Here is a 17,276-nt window from a genome sequence, read left to right on the forward strand (position 1 = left end):
AAAAACTGTAAAAAACACAAACAAATGGAGGCTAAACAATATGCTACTAAATAACCAAGAGATCACTGAAGAAATCAAAAGGAAATTAAAAAATACCTAGAAATGAATAACAATGAAAACCCGATGACCCAAAACCTATGGGATGCAGCAAAAGCAGTTCTAAGAGGGAATTTTATAGCAATACAATCCTACCTCAAGAAACAAGAAAAATCTCAAATAAACAACTTAACCTTACACCTAAAGCAATTAGAGAAAGAAGAACAAAAAAAACCCAAAGTTAGCAGAAGGGAAGAAATCATAAAGATCAGATCAGCCACTATGGAGAACAGTATGCAGGTTCCTTCAAAAACTAAAAATAGAACTACCATATGACCCAGCAATCCCACTACAGGGCATATACCCTGAGAAAACCATAATTCAAAAAGAGACATGTACCACAACGTTCACTGCAGCACTATTTACAATAGCCAGGAAATGGAACCAATCTAAGTGTCCATCAACAGATGAATGGATAAAGAAGATGTGGCACATATATACAATGGAATATTAGCCATAAAAAGAAACAAAATTGAGTTATTTGTAGTGCGTTGGATGGACCTAGAGTGTGTCATACAGAGTGAAGTAAGTCAGAAAGAGAAAAACAAATACCATATGCTAACACATATATATGGAATCTGAAAAAAAAAAAGGTTCTGATGAACCTAGGGGAAGTACAGGAATAAAGATGCAGACATAGAGAATGGACTTGAGGACAGGGGGAGGGGGAAGGGTAAGCTGGGATGAAGTGAGAGAGTAGCAGTTACATATATATACTACCAAATGTAAAATAGATAGCTAGTGGGAAGCAGCCACAGGGAGATCAGCTTGGGATAGCAAGGGTGGGAGGGAGGTGCAAGAGGGAGGGGATATGGGGATATATATATATATATATATATATATATATATATATAGAGAGAGAGAGAGAGAGAGAGAGAGAGAGACATATAGCTGATTCACTTTGTTATAGAGCAGAAACTAACAACACTGTAAAGGAATTATACTGCAATAAAGATGTTAAAAAAAAAGACAGTAATTTTTCCATCTCATACCACTATACAAAATTAAATTCTTGGTAGATTGAAAAGCTAAAACTAAAAATGAAAGTTTAAAAGATATAGAGGAGAAAATGTACTTATGAACCTAAGGTAGGGAAGGCCTTCTTAAAATACAGAAGTCCAAACCAAAAATGGGGACTAACAACTTCAACTTCTGAAAGTAAAAACTATGCACAAAAAGATACCATCAGCAATGTGGAAAAACAAGCCAAAGAATGGAAAAAGAGTTTTAAAACAAATTTTTTAGAATAAAAATGGAATACCATGCAGCAGTTAAAATGAACCAGATGCCACATTTATCAACATTGATAAATCTCAAGAACATAACACTGAGTGATAAAGACAAGTTGCAAATCAACATGCACACCTATACAATATGAACACATGCAAACCAATACTCTATATTGTTATTAACAGAATGCAAATGTATATATGGTTGCATAAAAATATGCCACTGCAGGATAACGGTTATCTTTGAGGAAAGAGGGGGATACACAGGTGACATAAACTGTATCTGTAGTGTTTTCTTTCTTGAAAAGAATCTAAAGCAGGCATGGTAAAATGATGGATGTTGGTACATGAGTGTTCTTTATGTTATTTCTGTACCTTTTAATATATTTGAACTATTTCATAATTTTCTTTTTAATTCGATGAAAGATAAGAGAGAGAGAGGGAGGAGGAAAGGAGATTGGCAGGAATGAAGGAAGGGTAAGAATATAAGTTGGCTTGGGTACGTATCAGATCTGAAAGATATCTAACTTCCTTGAACAAAATTAACCCCAGCCAATATGCCTTAAAATGAGGCCACACGATGAAGTCTGAGAACCATGTGCCTGCACCTACTGTTAACTGAGGTCTCCGGCTCATACTTACTGGACAAAGGCAGACAAAACTTGCCAATAGTATTTCCAAAGAGCTCTGGTAAGCCATTCACAGTTTGGAATTCCTCCTACTATTTTTCTTAACCAAAAACATTCCCTTGGCTATGAATTCATACAGGTCCCCATTGACCACAGGGGGCAAGATGTTCTTGTATGAAGGCAAATGGGGAAAAAGAGGGAAAATAAAACCTTTGGTGAAGACTGTATGTTCTGTGTTAAGCTAACAGGAATTCATGTATTATTCAATATTTTTAGATCACAACTAGATACTGTACTATCATTAATGGAAGAATAGACAAATGAGTATTACTCAAAAGCTCCTACCCATTTCTGCAAAATGTGTTAATCACAACATTGAAACATTTCCTAAAAGCATGACATTCTGGGGCACTGGCCTGAGAATGACCAAGTCCACTGTGCCATCTTTTCTGGGCCTAATAAATGACTTCATTATATTCTTTCTATCCTCACTAGGTTTTTCCTTCCACATGAATTTTATGTTTTTCTTTTTTAAATTGAGGTAACAATGGTTTATAACATTATATAAATTTCATGTGTACAACATTATATTCCTACATTCTATAATACACATTATATTTCTATATACGCTGCAGCATGTGCCCCACCAAAAACTTAGTTTAACTAAGTTGTAAAAGACTGAAACTTAAAAAAAAAAAAAAAAAGCAATAACCTAGCAAAGTCAATTTGACTTTAATTTCTGAGCTGGTGTTTTATTTCAACTCAGTGTCCAGCACAGTTCCTGGCACATAATAACTAGGTGTCCAATAAATACGGAAGAAAAATGAAAAGCAAAGGGAAGAGCACATTAGGAGGGTGAGAGATGGACTGGTGTGAGTGCTGCTTCAAAGGTCATTCAAATTCAGATATATTCTGTTTCATATTCACCTCATCAAGTCAAAGACCCTTCAAGACAAGGATAACTCTTCACTCCTCCTCCACCTGCTCCTTCGATCCTTGTGCAGTCCAGCTGTGAGCCCACTAGTCCTCTGGGCACCTCAGAGCACCATTCACCTTACCTCCTTTGCCCTATGAACTGAGTTCCGCCTCTGCAAGAATGTGTTACACGCATCGGAAGACACAGGAACAGAATACTTTGTTCCATGGAGATTGAGCTTTCCCTTTTCGGCTGAAAGTATAAGTCAAGGCAGTCTAGCCACATGGTCGTGCAGTGTCTAAGATGTTAGTAAGATGGAGGTCAATCTGCATGCCTGTCCTTGCTAACTCGAATCAGACACCCTTTTCCTCACCTCAAAAACCAGACACCGGGCTTCCCTGGTGGCGCGGTGGTTGAGAGTCCGCCTGCCGATGCAGGTGACACGGGTTCATGCCCCGGTCCGGGAAGATCCCATATGCCACGGAGCGGCTGGGCCCGTGAGCCATGGCCGCTGAGCCTGCGTGACTGGAGCCTGTGCTCCGCAACAGGAGAGGCCACAGCAGTGAGAGGCCTGCGTACCACACACACACACAAAAAAAACAGACACCATCCTCACATCACAGACAGGACTAGAGCCCAAGCCTACTTAACCACACAGACTTTCACTAGGGCTCACAGTGTCCCATATGAGACAAGACTGTTGTCAGGGAGCTGTTGGGAGGGCAGCCCTCACTTTACAGAACCCAGAACTCATGAAGAATTCCTCAAGTTTCCAGTCTCAGCCTTAAAGCTGGTTCTCAGTGCCCTATGGAATGAAAGCTCCACGTGGACCTTGTCTGCGTTGTTCATGGCTGAACCTTCAGTGCCTTAGAACAGTACCTGGTACAAGGTAAACAGACAGTAAATATGCGTTGGTTCTGTTGATGAATGTCTCATGCCTTGTTCAGAGATGCTCTGCTTCCCAAAGTCACTGCTCTTTGGTTTGTGCATTACAAACCTTAATGAGTAGTGTCTACTGTACTTTAGAATCCCTCTCAGAATACGAGCAAAAAAGTACACAGGGCTGAAACGGGACTAATAAAAAAAAGCCAAGGACACTGAAGAAACACTTCAAAGACAGAATGAAATATTGTTCCAATATATATTCCAATCCAAAGGCAGTTATGGCAGAAGGAATGCCCTCCCCAAAGCTGTCCACACCCTAATCTCTGGAACCTGTCAATCAGTTACTTCACCTGGTAAAAAGCACTTTACAGATGTAAAAAGTAATGAATGTGAAAATAGGGAGATTATCCTAGATTATCTGGATGGGTTCAGTCTAATCACGAGCCCTTAAAAGCAAAAAACTTTCAGGCTGGAAGCAGAGAGATGTAGCAGAAGAAAAAATCAGATTTAAAGCATGAGAGGGGCTCAAACCACTGTGGCTGGGGAGGGACCATATGAAAAGCACGAGAAGGAATGCTGGCAGCCTCTAGGAGTAAAGACCAGCCCCCAGCTGACATCCAGGAAGAAAACAGGGACCTCAGTCCTACAACTTCAAGGAACTGAAATCAGCTACCAATCCGAATGAGCTCAGAAACAGATTCATGTTCAGAGCCTCCAAAAAGGAATACAGCCCTGTGAACACCTTGATATGCAAATTTCATACCTTCATTTTATGCAAGGTATAACCAAGGCATAAACAAATAATCTACAGGATAAGAAGCCTTGGCAATACCTAAGCAAAGAATGCAATTTTTCATTGAAATATTCTTCAGGATTACTTTGCTTGGTATGACTGATTTCTAACACTGATTTATAAAAGAAAATTTCTACCTTACCAGCCACTGCTTTCAGCATATAATTTATATTACTCATATCAATTAAATTATTAACTTCTATTTATTGAGCATCTAATGTGTACCAGGCCTTATGCCAGGCTCTTCATATACCTGAGCAATAGTCACAACCAAGGGTAAACTACGTTATCTGTAGGTATCTTTTACCTACAGAGGCTTACAGAATCTAATGTATCCAAGGTCCCACAGCTGGTAAAATGCTGAGGCAGAATTTGAACCCAGATGCAGATGACCCCAGGCCTACACACATCCCCACTTCTGTCAAAATACTGGGCTCCAAGTGGTCATCAGGGAACTGAAGGAGACCCAGGAGAAAGAGTCAGAATACTCTGGCTGAAAAAGAGAGAAATAGCCACATCAAAAAAAAAAAAAGAAAGAAAGAAAGAAAGAGAAGAGAAATGTTTCAAAACATGTCTCTCCTCAAAATCCACTTTTAGTACAGAAACGCGGGCGGACATAACAGTTTCTCTCCCCTCCCCCACAATGTTGGTTGCTGCTCCTGTTGTATATCTTGGCACAATTAACTGCCCATGTGCAACGAGGTCTCACGGAACACCCATCTACCATCACCCATGTCAAAATTCCACCCAAGTGGCAGAAGCAAAAGGCTGCTTAATGTAAATCAAGTATCAATCCCAGTGCTCCAATTAAGGCTCTGCTATAAGAGTCACATTTCAAAATGTTTGGAAGTCACTTCATCCCAGAGGTATCCCCTAAAACAACTTTACCCAGAGCCATCCTGACCACTCATTATGTTCTAATTCAAGAGCCCCATTTTCTGATTGTAGGAAGATCTCACAGCAACAGCTGACAGGCAGGAGCAGAACCTGAGATGCTCCTATGCCCAAGAGATGGGCAGGAAGCATATGGCAGCTACCCTAATCAACACCTGCCGTGAACCAACTGGTCTACAAGGCACAAACACAGCATGACAGGATGGGCTGTGATGTAGCTGACAATTTTGACAGTGCATTTCCATGTCCTCGATCACACTAATTTTCCCTACTAGGGAGAGATTTTCAAGTTGAACCCTAAACTGCTGACTGTCAGATTATGAAGGCTGTACTATCATTCTACTTAGAGCATAATTCAGACATTATATAATTAGAGGGATTTTACTGGGTTGTGCACACAATAGGTGTTTAATGACTAAACAGAAGTGAAACAATGAATGGGCACCAGAATAAATTACTATGTCTTCTAAAAGCACCTATCTTTCCAAAGTCTGAATCATCCCAGCTGAAAGGGTGAACATTTCTATCTTGTTGTGAAATAAAGCAAAACAGCCAAAACAGTGCTAGGAAATGGTCTACCATTTGTAACAACCTTGACCCTCTGTCTCACAATGCAAAAAGTGCCGACAGGCTGCAAGTGTCTTCACAGATGAGCTTATCTGGTTATTTAGATCAGTTATCTGGGGCTGCAGACATCTCCATACAGAAACATATCTTACTAAAATTATACTCTAGAAACATTACCAGTGGAATCACAGAGCAATGAAAATAACTCAGTACATTTTCAACCACTGAAACAGAAAATACTATTTCTGGAATAAAACAAAAACAGATCTTAAGCATTAGGCCTAAGCCCTTCACACTGATGGGATCACCATCAACCCTGCCACAGAAGCATCCAAAAGTCACAGTTTGACTACTACCTTCACCTCAGGCAGAAGCTATAGCATCAGAGAGTCAAGCTGGACACAAGGACTCCCTGATGGTCAGTCAAGAGTGTAAACCCTGGCATGTGTTTCTAAGGAATATTCTAGGGTATCATCCAGGTACAGGGTCCAGAAACAGAACCTTCTTAGTTCCCCAGGAGGGCCCATCTTTCTCTAGAGAAATCATGGTGTGCAAAGTCTCAGAGGATTCCAATTTCTTTCTATTAAAATGAGGAACATCTCTTTCCAGGCATATCCTTCTTCTAGGGCTTTTTCCCTGGTTTTAAAAGAAACTACTGACAAATCGGAGAGCTCTATGGTGAATAGGAAACCTGAACACTGAATGCTAAAGGATGCTGTTCAAGGGGCATTCCACCAGAGCTCCAAGGAAACCCAAAGAAAGATACCTGTTCTGGAACAAGACATAACACATAGATGACCAGAATGCTCAGACTCATCCCTATTCTTGGATGTATTCTCATGGACTGCTTCTCTGAACTAGTGATTCCCAGCTGATGACTGGGCTTTGTTGGGATTATTTTTTTCTGTGAATGCAATTTTGTCATTGATTAAGCTAATTATTGAGTGTGCTCCCATCCAATTCCAGAGTTTTCCCACTGAGACATCTCGATATCTCCTTTCTGATAGTCTTTTTAAAATGAATAGATATCCATCTTCCCATCAATGGTTTTGAGAATTTTTTAAAAAAATCTGTGCAATTCCTTCTTCACATGAACCCTTTCAATATTAAAAACCATAAAAAAGGAGGTTTTCTCTGATTGAAACAGGCACAAGGGACCTTAGACTTGGACTCAGAGCCACACCCTACTTACTCTTCCCCCATTTACTCTTGGGGAGGTGGCCCAAAAGTTTGAAAAGACAGTTAGAATACCACTGAGCCAAATTATGTCTCCAACTCCCAGCCAGCATTATATTTCTACAAAAACAGAGTCACGTTGCCCAAGGAAAAACGTCACATTCCAAAAGTATTAGTGCTTGAAGCTTCTCCACACAGCAATCCTACTCACCAGGATTGGCTTCAGAATGTCCAGGTTGGAATGAAGTATTTGCTCTGCTGCATCCAGTTTCTCCTTTGGCAGGCTGCAAAGCATGGAGACTTCTTGGTCACCAAGTTGAATCAGCTCTCCTAATTTTGATCCATTGCACAGATTGGTCAAATGTAACTGGTAGCCTTGCAAAAATACCTGGAAGCATTTCATGCAAAGAGAGAGAAGCAAAACTGGATTACAAAGATGGGAAACAGGGTCCTTGAAGCCTTTTGGGGGACTTCACATCAATACAGCTTTGAAGAATGGACACTGTTGGACTCTATCCAGTGCATAAGGTCTCTACTGAACTTTAGGATGGATCAAGGCATGATCCTACAGGACATTAAAACCGGAAGGTGGCATTTGACTTATCACCTCCACACTCTTGTCCTTGTGAGGGGAAATCCTGAGTCCAACTCTTTTTCTCAAAAGTGGGACACGTGATTCACCCAGTAGGAATCTAGAGTCTGAACTCCTAAAACCACTTTTATTAAAGAAAATAGAAAATTCTCATTATTTTGGAATGCATGATATCTTAACCTGGGGTTGGCCTGAATTATGAAAAAAAAGGCATTTATACTATTTATTTGTAGATACAGATATTTAACTGATGCAAAGAACTATGTTCAAACAATTTCAGAATGTGGAACTCTTCTTTTTACTTGTATCAGAGCAGAGTACTAGAAAGTCAAGCCCCTTACCTCACTGATAGTCCAGTTCTAAGTCTTTTTGGTTTTTTTTTTAATGTTTATTTATTTATTCATTTTCTTATTAGTCATCCAGTTTATACACATCACTGTATACATGTCAATCCCAATCTGCCAATTCATCACACCACAACCACCACCCCCTGCCACTTTCCCCCCTTGGGGTCCATACATTTGTTCTCTACTTCTGCGTCTCAATTTCTGCTCTGCAAACCAGTTCATCTGTACCATTTTCTAGGTTCCATATATATGCATTAATATACAATATTTGTTTTTCTCTTTCTGACTTACTTCACTCTGTATGACAGTCTCTAGATACATCCACATCTCTACAAATGACCCAATTTCATTCCTTTTATGGCTGAGTAATATTCCATTATATATATGTACCACAATTTCTTTATCCATTTGTCTGTTGATGGGTATTTAGGTTGCTTCCCTGACCTGGCAATTGTAAGTAGTGCTGCAATAAACATTGGGGTGCATGTGTCTTTTTAAATTATGGTTTTCTCACGGTATATGCCCAGTAGTGGGATTGCTGGGTCATATGGTAATTCTATTTTTAGTTCTTTAAGGAACCTCCATACTGTTCTTCATAGTGGCTGTATCAATTTACATTCCCACCAGCAGTGCAAGAGGGTTCCCTTTTCTCCACACCCTCTCCAGCATTTGTTGTTTGTAGATTTTCTGGTGATGCCCATTCTAATTGGTGTGAGGTGATACCTGATTGTAGCTTTGATTTGCATTTCTCTAATAATTAGTGATGTTGGGCAGCTTTTCATGTGCTTCTTATGTCTTCTTTGGAGAAATGTCTATTTAGGTCTTCTGCCCATTTTTGGATTGGGTTGTTTGTTTTTTTAATATTGAGCTGCATGAGCTGTTTATATACTTTGGAGATTAATCCTTTGTTCGATGATTCATTTGCAAAGATTTTCTCCCATTCTGAGGGTTGTCTTTTCCTTTTCTTTATGGTTTCCCTTACTATGCAAAAGCTTTTAAGTTTCATTAGATCCCATTTGTTTATTTTTCTTTTTATTTCCATTACTCTAGGAGGTGGATCAAAAAATATATTGTTGTGATTTATGACAAAGAATGTTCTTCCTATGTTTTCCTCTAAGAGTTTTATAGTGTCTGGTCTTACATTTGGTCTCTAATCCATTTTGAGTTTATTTTTGTGTATGGTGTTAGGGAATGTTCTAATTTCATTCTTTTACATGTAGCTGTCCAGTTTTCCCAGCACCAATTTTTGAAGAGACTGTCTTTTCTGCATTGTATATCCTTGCCTCCTTTGTCATAGATTAGTTGACCATAGGTGCGTGGGTTTATCTCTGGGCTTTCTATCTTGTTCCATTGATCTATGTTTCTGCTTCTGTGCCAGTACCATATTGTCTTGATGACTGTAGCTTTATAGTATAGTCTGAAATCAGGGAGTCTGATTCCTCTAGCTCCGTTTTTTTCCCTCAAGACTGCTTTGGCTATTTGGGGTCTTTTGTGTCTCCATACAAATTTTAAGATTTTCTGTTCTAGTTCCGCAAAAAAATGCCATTGGTAATTTGATAGGGATTGCATTGAACCTGTAGATTGCTTTGGGTAGTATAGTCATTTTCACAATATTGATTCTTCCAATCCAAGAACATGGTATATGTCTCCATTTGTTGGTATCATCTTTAATTTCTTTCATCAGTGTCTTACAGTTTTCTGCATACACGTCTTCTGTCTCCCTAAGTAGATTTATTCCTATGTATTTTATTCTTTTGGTTGCAACGGTAAATGGGAGTGTTTCCTTAATTTCTCTTTCAGATTTTTCAATATTAGTGTATAAGAATGCAAGAGATTTCTGTGCATTCATTTTGTATCCTGCAACTTTACCAAATTCATTGATTAGCTCCAGTAGTTTTCTGGTGGCATCTTTAGGATTCTCTATGTATAGTATCATGTCATCTGCAAACAGGGACAGTTTTACTTCTTCTTTTCCAGTTTGTATTCCTTTTATCTCTTTTTCTTCTCTGATTGCCATGGCCAGGACTTCCAAAACTATGTTGAATAATAGTAGTGAGAGTGGACATCCTTGTCTAGTTTCTGATCTTAGGGAAATGCTTTCAGTTTATCACCATTGAGAATGATGTTTGCTGTGGGTTTGTCATATACGGCCTTTATTACGTTGAAGTAGGTTCCCTCTATGCCCACTTTCTGGAGAGTTTTTATCATAAATGGGTGTTGAATTTTGTCAAAAGCTTTTTCTGCATCTATTGAGATGATCATATGGTTTTTATTCTTCAGTTTGCTAATATGGTGTATCACATTGATTGATTTGAGTATATTGAAGAATCCTTGCCTCTCTGGGATAAATCCCACTTGATCATGGTGTATGATCCCTTTAATGTGTTGTTGGATTCTGTTTGCTAGAATTTTGTTGAGGATTTTTGCATCTATATTCATCAGTGGTACTGGTTTGTAATTTTCTTTTTTTGTAGTATCTTTGTCTGGTTTTGGTATCAGGGTGATGGCGGCCTCATAGAATGAACTTCGGAGTTTTTCTTCCTCTGCAATTTTTTGGAAGAGTTAGAGAAGGATGGGTGTTAGCTCTTCTCTAAATGTTTGATAGAATTCACCTGTGAAGCCAACTGGTCCTGGACTTTTGTTCGCTGGAAGATTTTTTTTTTTTTTTTTTTTTTTTTTTTTTTGCGATACGTGGGCCTCTCACTGTTGTGGCCTCTCCCACTGTGGAGCACAGGCTCTGGAGGGGCAGGGGCAGCGGCCATGGCTCACGGGCCTAGCCGCTCCACGGCACGTGGGATCTTCCCGGAACGGGGCACGAACCCGTGTCCCCTGCATCGGCAGGCGGACTCTCAACCACTGCACCACCAGGGAAGCCCTCGCTGGAAGATTTTTAATCACAGTTTCAATTTCATTACTTGTGATTGGTCTGTTCATACTTTCTATTTCTTCCTGGTTCAGTCTTGGAAGATTATACCTTTCTAATAATTTGTCCATTTCTTCCAGGTTGTCCACTTTATTGGCGGAGTTGCTTGTAGTAGTCTCTTAGGATGCTTTGTATTTCTGTGGTGTCTGTTGTAACTTCTCCTTTTTCATTTCTAATTCTATTGATTTGAGTCCTCTCCCTCTCTTTCTTGATGAGTCTGGCTAATGGTTTATCAATTTTGTTTTTCTTCTCAAAGAACCAGCTTTTAGTTTCATTGATCTTTGCTATTGTTTTCTTTGTTTCTATTTCATTTATTTCTGCTCTGATCTTTATGATTTCTTTCCTTCTGCTAACTTTGGGTTTTGTTTGTTCTTCTTTCTCTAGTTCCTTTAGGTGTAAGGTTAGATTGTTTTGAACTTTTTCTTGTTTCTTGAGGTAGGTTTGTATAGCTATAAACTTCCCTCTTAGAACTGCTTTTGCTGGATCTCATAGGTTTTGGATCATCGTGTTTTCATTGTCATTTGTCTCTAGGTATTTTTTTATTTCCTCTTTGATTTCTTTAGTGAGCTCTTTGTTATTTAGTAATGTATTGTTTAGCCTCCATGTGTTTGTGTTTCTTACGTTTTTTCCCTGTAATTCATTTCTAATCTCATAGCATTGTGGTCAGAAAAGATGCTTGATATGATTTCAAATTTCTTAAATTTACTGAGGCTTGATTTGTGACCAAGATGTGATCTATCCTGGAGAATGTTCTGTGCGCACTTGAGAAGAAAGTGTAATCTGCTGTTTTTGGATGGAATGTCCTATAAATATCAATTAAATCTATCTGGTCTATTGTGTCATTTAAAGCTCGCGTTTCCTTATTAATTTTCTGTCTGGATGATCTGTCCATTTGTGTGAGGTGTTATTATTATCATATAACAATAACACTAGTATTGTGTTACTGTCGATTTCCTCTTTTATGGCTGTTAGCAGTTGCCTTATGTATTGAGGTGCTCCTATGTTGGGTGCACATATATTTATAATTGTTATATCTTCTTCTAGGATTGCTCCCTTGATCATATTTTAGTGTCCTTCTTTATCTCTTGTAACATTCTTTATTTTAAAGTCTATTTTATCTGATATGAGTATTGCTACTCCAGCTTTCTTCTGATTTCCATTTGCATGGAATATCTTTTTCCATCCCCTCACTTTCAGTCTGTATGTGTCCCTAGGTCTAAAGCGGGTCTCTTTTACACAGCATATATATGCGTCTTGTTTTTGTATCCATTCAGCAAGCCTGTGTCTTTTGGTTTGAGCATTTAATCCATTCACATTTAAGGTAATTATCGATATGTATGTTCCTATTACCATTTTCTTAACTTTGGGGGGATTTGTTTTTGTAGGTCCTTTTCTTCTCTTGTGTTTCCCACTTAGAGAAGTTCCTTTAGCATTTGCTGTAGAGCTGGTTTGGTGGTGCTGAATTCTCTTAGCTTTTGCTTGTCTGTAAAGCTTTTGATTTCTCCATTGAATCTGAATTAGATCCTTGCTGGGTAATCTTGGTTGTAGGTTCTTCCCTTTCATCACTTTAAGTATATCATGCCACTCCCTTCTGGCTTGTAGAGTTTCTGCAGAGAAATCAGCTGTTAACCTTATGGAGTTCCCTTATATGTTATTTGTCATTTTTCCCTTGCTGCTTTCAATAATTTTTCTTTGTCTTTAATTTTTGCCAGTTTGATTACTATGTGTCTCAGCGTGTTTCTCCTTGGGTTTATCCTGTATGGGACTCTCTGCACTTCCTGGACTTGAGTGGCTATTTCTTTTCCCATGTTAGGGAAGTTTTCAACTATAATCTCTTCAAATATTTTCGTGGGTCCTTTCTCTCTCTCTTCTCCTTCTGGGACCCCTATAATGCAAAAGTTGTTGCATTTAATGTTGTTCCAGAGGTCTCTTAGGCTGTCTTCATTTCTTTTCATTCTTTTTTCTTTATTCTGTTCCACAGCAGTGAGTTCCACCATTCTGTCTTCCAGGTCACTTATCCATTCTTCTGCCTCAATTATTCTGCTACTGATTCCTTCTAGTGTAGTTTTCATTTCAGTTATTGTATTGTTCATCTCTGTTTTTTTGTTCTTTAATTCTTCTAGATCTTTGTTAAACATTTCTTGCATCTTCTCAATCTTTGCCTCCATTCTTTTTCCGAGGTCCTGGATCATCTTCGCTATCATTATTCTGATTTCCTTTTCTGGAAGATTGCCTATCTCCATTTCATTTAGTTGTTTTTCTGGGGTTTTATCTTGTTCCTTCATCTGGAACATAGCCCTCTGCCTTTTCATCTTGTCTATCTTTCTGTGAATGTGGTTTTTGTTCCACAGGCTGCAGGACTGTAGTTCCTCTTGCTTCTACTGTCTGCCCTCTGGTGGATGAGGCTATCTAAGAGGTTTGTGGAAGCTTCCTGATGGGAGGGACTGGTGGAGGGTAGATCTGGCTGTTGCCCTGGTGGGCAGAGCTCAGTAAAACTTTAATCCACTTGTCTGCTGATGGGTGTGGCTGGGTTCCCTCCCTGTTGGTTGTTTGGCCTGAGGCAACCCAATACTGGAGCCTACCCGGGCTCTTTCCTGGGGCTAATGGCAGACTCTGGGCGGGCTCACACCAAGGAGTACTTCCCAGAACTTCTGCTGTCAGTGTCCTTGTCCCTTGGTGAGCCACAGCTGCCTCCTGCCTCTGCAGGAGACCCTCTAACACAAGCAGGTAGGTCTGGTTCAGTCTCCTATGGCATCACTGCTCCTTCCCCTGGGTCCCAGTGCACACACTACTTTGTGTGTGCCCTCCAAGAGTGGAGTCTCTGTTTCCCCCAGTCCTGCCGAAGTCCTACAATCACATATCGCTAGCCTTCCAAGTCTGATTCTCTAGGAATTCCTCCTCCCGTTGCCAGGCCCCCAGGTTGGGAAGCCTGACATGTGGCTCAGAACCTTCACTCCAGTGGGTGGACTTCTGTGGTATAAGTGTTCTCCAGTCTGTGAGTCACCCACCCAGCAGTTATGGGGTTTGATTTTATTGTGATAGCTCCCCTCCTACCGTCTCATTGCAGCTTCTCCTTTGTCTTTGCATGTGGGGTATCTTTTCTGGTGAGTTCCAGTGTTTTCCTGTCGATGATTGTTCAGCAGTTAGTTGTGATTCCAGTGTTCTCGAAAGAGGGAGTGAGAGAATGTCCTTCTACTCTGCCATCTTGAACCAATCTTCCCTAACTCATTCTTATCTATTCATTTCAGCAAAGAACCTTTCCTTGGCCATATCTTATTTAATTAGTTTTACTGGACCTAAATAAACTGCATTTCTTCATATATGGTCCTTACTGTCCATTAGACATATAAGTTCAGTAAGATGAGGGTCTTCGTCTTTCTTGCTCTCTTTGTGTCCACAGTGCTGGAACATATGGACAGTAAATATTTGTTGAATGAATGAATGGATGATTCAGACTCTTTATTGCTCCGTTACTATTTCCTCTGTTTGTTTCTATTAGTGCAACCTGACCTGCTTGTAGTACAACCTAGTGGGAGTGATGGACCAAAAGCCTTTCAAGACCCATGCAGCTTTCTAACCCTGCAGAACACTTGGTTGGCCATGGTTTCCATTAAGTTTCCACCTACTGCCAGATACTCAAGTACACTTCACTTTTCCTCCTTTCTCTAATTAGCCCTTGCTGCCAGCCTACCTTTAGTATTTGGCTTAAGAACACTGACTACACAGAGACTAATTACCATGCAAGGACCACCTCCGTACTTAGGATGTCCCTTATTTTAAACTGATCGGATGTGACAGATAAGAAATTGGTGGAGGGCAATGGAAATCATGCTAACGATTTTCATAAGCCTGCTGCCTTTGGCCCATCTCCCAACCACACAATTGGTAAACTCAAGGCATATTTTCCCAGTTTCATAAGGGAAAGCAGTAAGCACATTTTTCGAATTTTTAAAATTCTAGATCATGTAAAGCAAAGATTTTCAGTCATAAACATTTCCTCTACTTCTGCTTACTGCAAAGACAAGCTAGTATGTAGACATGAGACACAATTAGGAAGCAGTTCCCCTTTCTGCCAGAGAATAAATTTGAGACACTTCTCTGAAAATCAATAACCATGCAATCTGGGTCTGCTGTCCACCACACAGGAGCAGTGTGATTATCTAATGATGCCAGTGGAAGTTTCTGAAAATCTAAGGTTAAAATTCGACATAAACACTAATATTACTTCCTGGTTTTATAATTTTAAGAAAAAAAATTAAGCATTTTCTCCTTATATATCTTTCTCGTCTATCTTTAAAGGAAGCATTACATTTTGAAAATCTCCTGTCTTAGATTTTATAGACAGAGATACTCTAGGTAATAATCCTCAACCCTGGTTATTGTTTCAGAACTGTGAAATTTTAAAGAAAATGTTTAATTCATCTTAAATTCATCTCCCTTTTAGGGAGTCATTATCAACAAATGCCAACTGATGGGCAGGAAATCAGTTTTATTTCAACCAGCAGGCCCGTGACGCCAGGTTGTACATTCCACTCTCTGGATGGTTTGGCAACGCCAGCCTGAGCAGGGAGGAAAAGATAGGTGAAGCTGCATTGGAGCCAACAACCTCCTTCAGCGCCATTACAAAGACAGGATTTTATTCACTTCCCTCCAGGCGCTCTCCAGCAATGTCACTGCCATCAGCCCCACCAGGGAAAGTGACGGTCACAGCTTACCTTGCGGAGATTGACACCAGCCCCCAGTATCTTGTCCACAGTTGGCCTTGGCAGAGAGAGGTTGTGATGCAGGAATCCAGAGAAGGTTTCATTGTCTACCAGGAAGTCCTGAAACTTCAAGCCTGCTGGAGAAATAGCGTTTTATTTTCATTTCATAAGTAACTCAAAAAATAAATAAATAAAAAGCATGACGGAGCAAACCATCATAATATTGACTGCCTCGTTTTAAACCGATTGATAACCACAGGCCTCTGGCTTAAGCACACAGAGAAACAAAGTTCAGGGAGCTTCGCCTTAACAGCAGAGACAAGAAAAGACTGCTTTCTGAAGCCGTGGAGTGTGGCACTGCTGTACGTACACACACACACACACACACACACACACACACACACACAGCTTTTCCTTGCTTTTCAAAGAAAAAATCAACCCACCTGAGATTTGCGACCCTGACCCCACAGCTCCCGTCTCCCCAGTGCCATCTCAGACAGCTAAACTCGGAGATATTTAAAGCCTTTATTCCCACAAGCCTCGGGGGGCTGGTTTCCTCTTGATGCAGAGCAGTGGTTCTCAAACTTGAGTGGGCAATAGAATCACCTGCAGGACTTGTGAAAACAGACTGGTCCCCTACCCCCAGAGTTTCTGATTCATCGGCCTGGGATGAGGCTGGAGAATCTGCATTTTTCTAACAAGCTGCCAGGCGGTGCTGATGTGGCTGGTCTGGGGCCCACCCTTTGAGAACCAAGGATGTAGAGCATTATGCATATCAAAGCAGTTTCACAGACTTGGTCTCATTTTAGTTCTAAACGTGGAACACATGATACAGACCTCCAACACCCAGGTCTGCCGTCCTTTAAGAAAACACATATGCATACATTTAAAAAAATCAATGCTACCAAATGATTGGATTGCTGCAGGGTGTCATACAGACTCTCTTTAAATAATTAGCCCTTCAGGTGCATTTAGAAAAGGTTCCAATCCAGTGCAGTGAAGTGGAAAAAGCACTAGCCAGAAATCCAATTTTAGTCCCCAGAGTTGGAGGCTGTGCCTAGTGGCATCACTTGGGTATTTCACATCTTTCTGCATTTCAGCTTCTTCATCCCAAACATGAGATTTCTGGCCAGATGCTTGGCAGGCCCTCCCCCTTACTGAAATGCTCTCATTTTCCTGCCGTATTTCATTTGAGTGTCCACTTCTCCTTCTGCCCCTCCCTCTTAATAACCCAACTTCTTTCAATAAAGAGAAAACCAGCTCATCATCACCTCATGACCAGGCAGACATCACTGAGAGACTAGCCCACAGGCCCAGGAATGAACCCACCTCTCGGGGGCAAACCTAGCAAACCTAAATCACTTAACTGATGAGAAACAGATGTTTGACCTGAAAATGGGCCTGTGAGGTGAGCTTAAAGAGGACAGGAATTAATCCTGGGATCTATGGGGGTGATGTGCAGAGATAAAGTAGAAGGAGGGCTCAAAATCCAACCAGACTCTCATCACTGCTTCCTGATCCAGACA

General features: G+C 40.2%; 1 protein-coding gene across 4 annotated transcripts in view; it reads right to left on the reverse strand.

The window, feature by feature from the left end:
* The window catches only part of ABCA1 (ATP binding cassette subfamily A member 1), a 140,221-nt gene that overhangs the window by 69,243 nt on the left and 53,702 nt on the right, over positions 1-17,276 (reverse strand). For 3 of the 4 annotated variants that reach the window (XM_082645342.1, XM_082645341.1, XM_082645343.1), the window contains exons 6-7: positions 15,763-15,887; positions 7,397-7,573 (exon numbers count right to left, since the gene is read on the reverse strand). In XM_082645342.1, the coding sequence (XP_082501468.1) occupies positions 7,397-7,573; positions 15,763-15,887 (302 nt within the window). The remainder of the gene's footprint in view (positions 1-7,396; positions 7,574-15,762; positions 15,888-17,276) is intronic. The other variant, XM_082645344.1, reaches the window with a different exon arrangement.

This window comes from Mesoplodon mirus, assembly GCF_964341445.2.
Source record: "Mesoplodon mirus genome assembly, chromosome: 1".
In the NCBI taxonomy this organism is placed as follows: Eukaryota; Metazoa; Chordata; class Mammalia; order Artiodactyla; family Ziphiidae; genus Mesoplodon; species Mesoplodon mirus.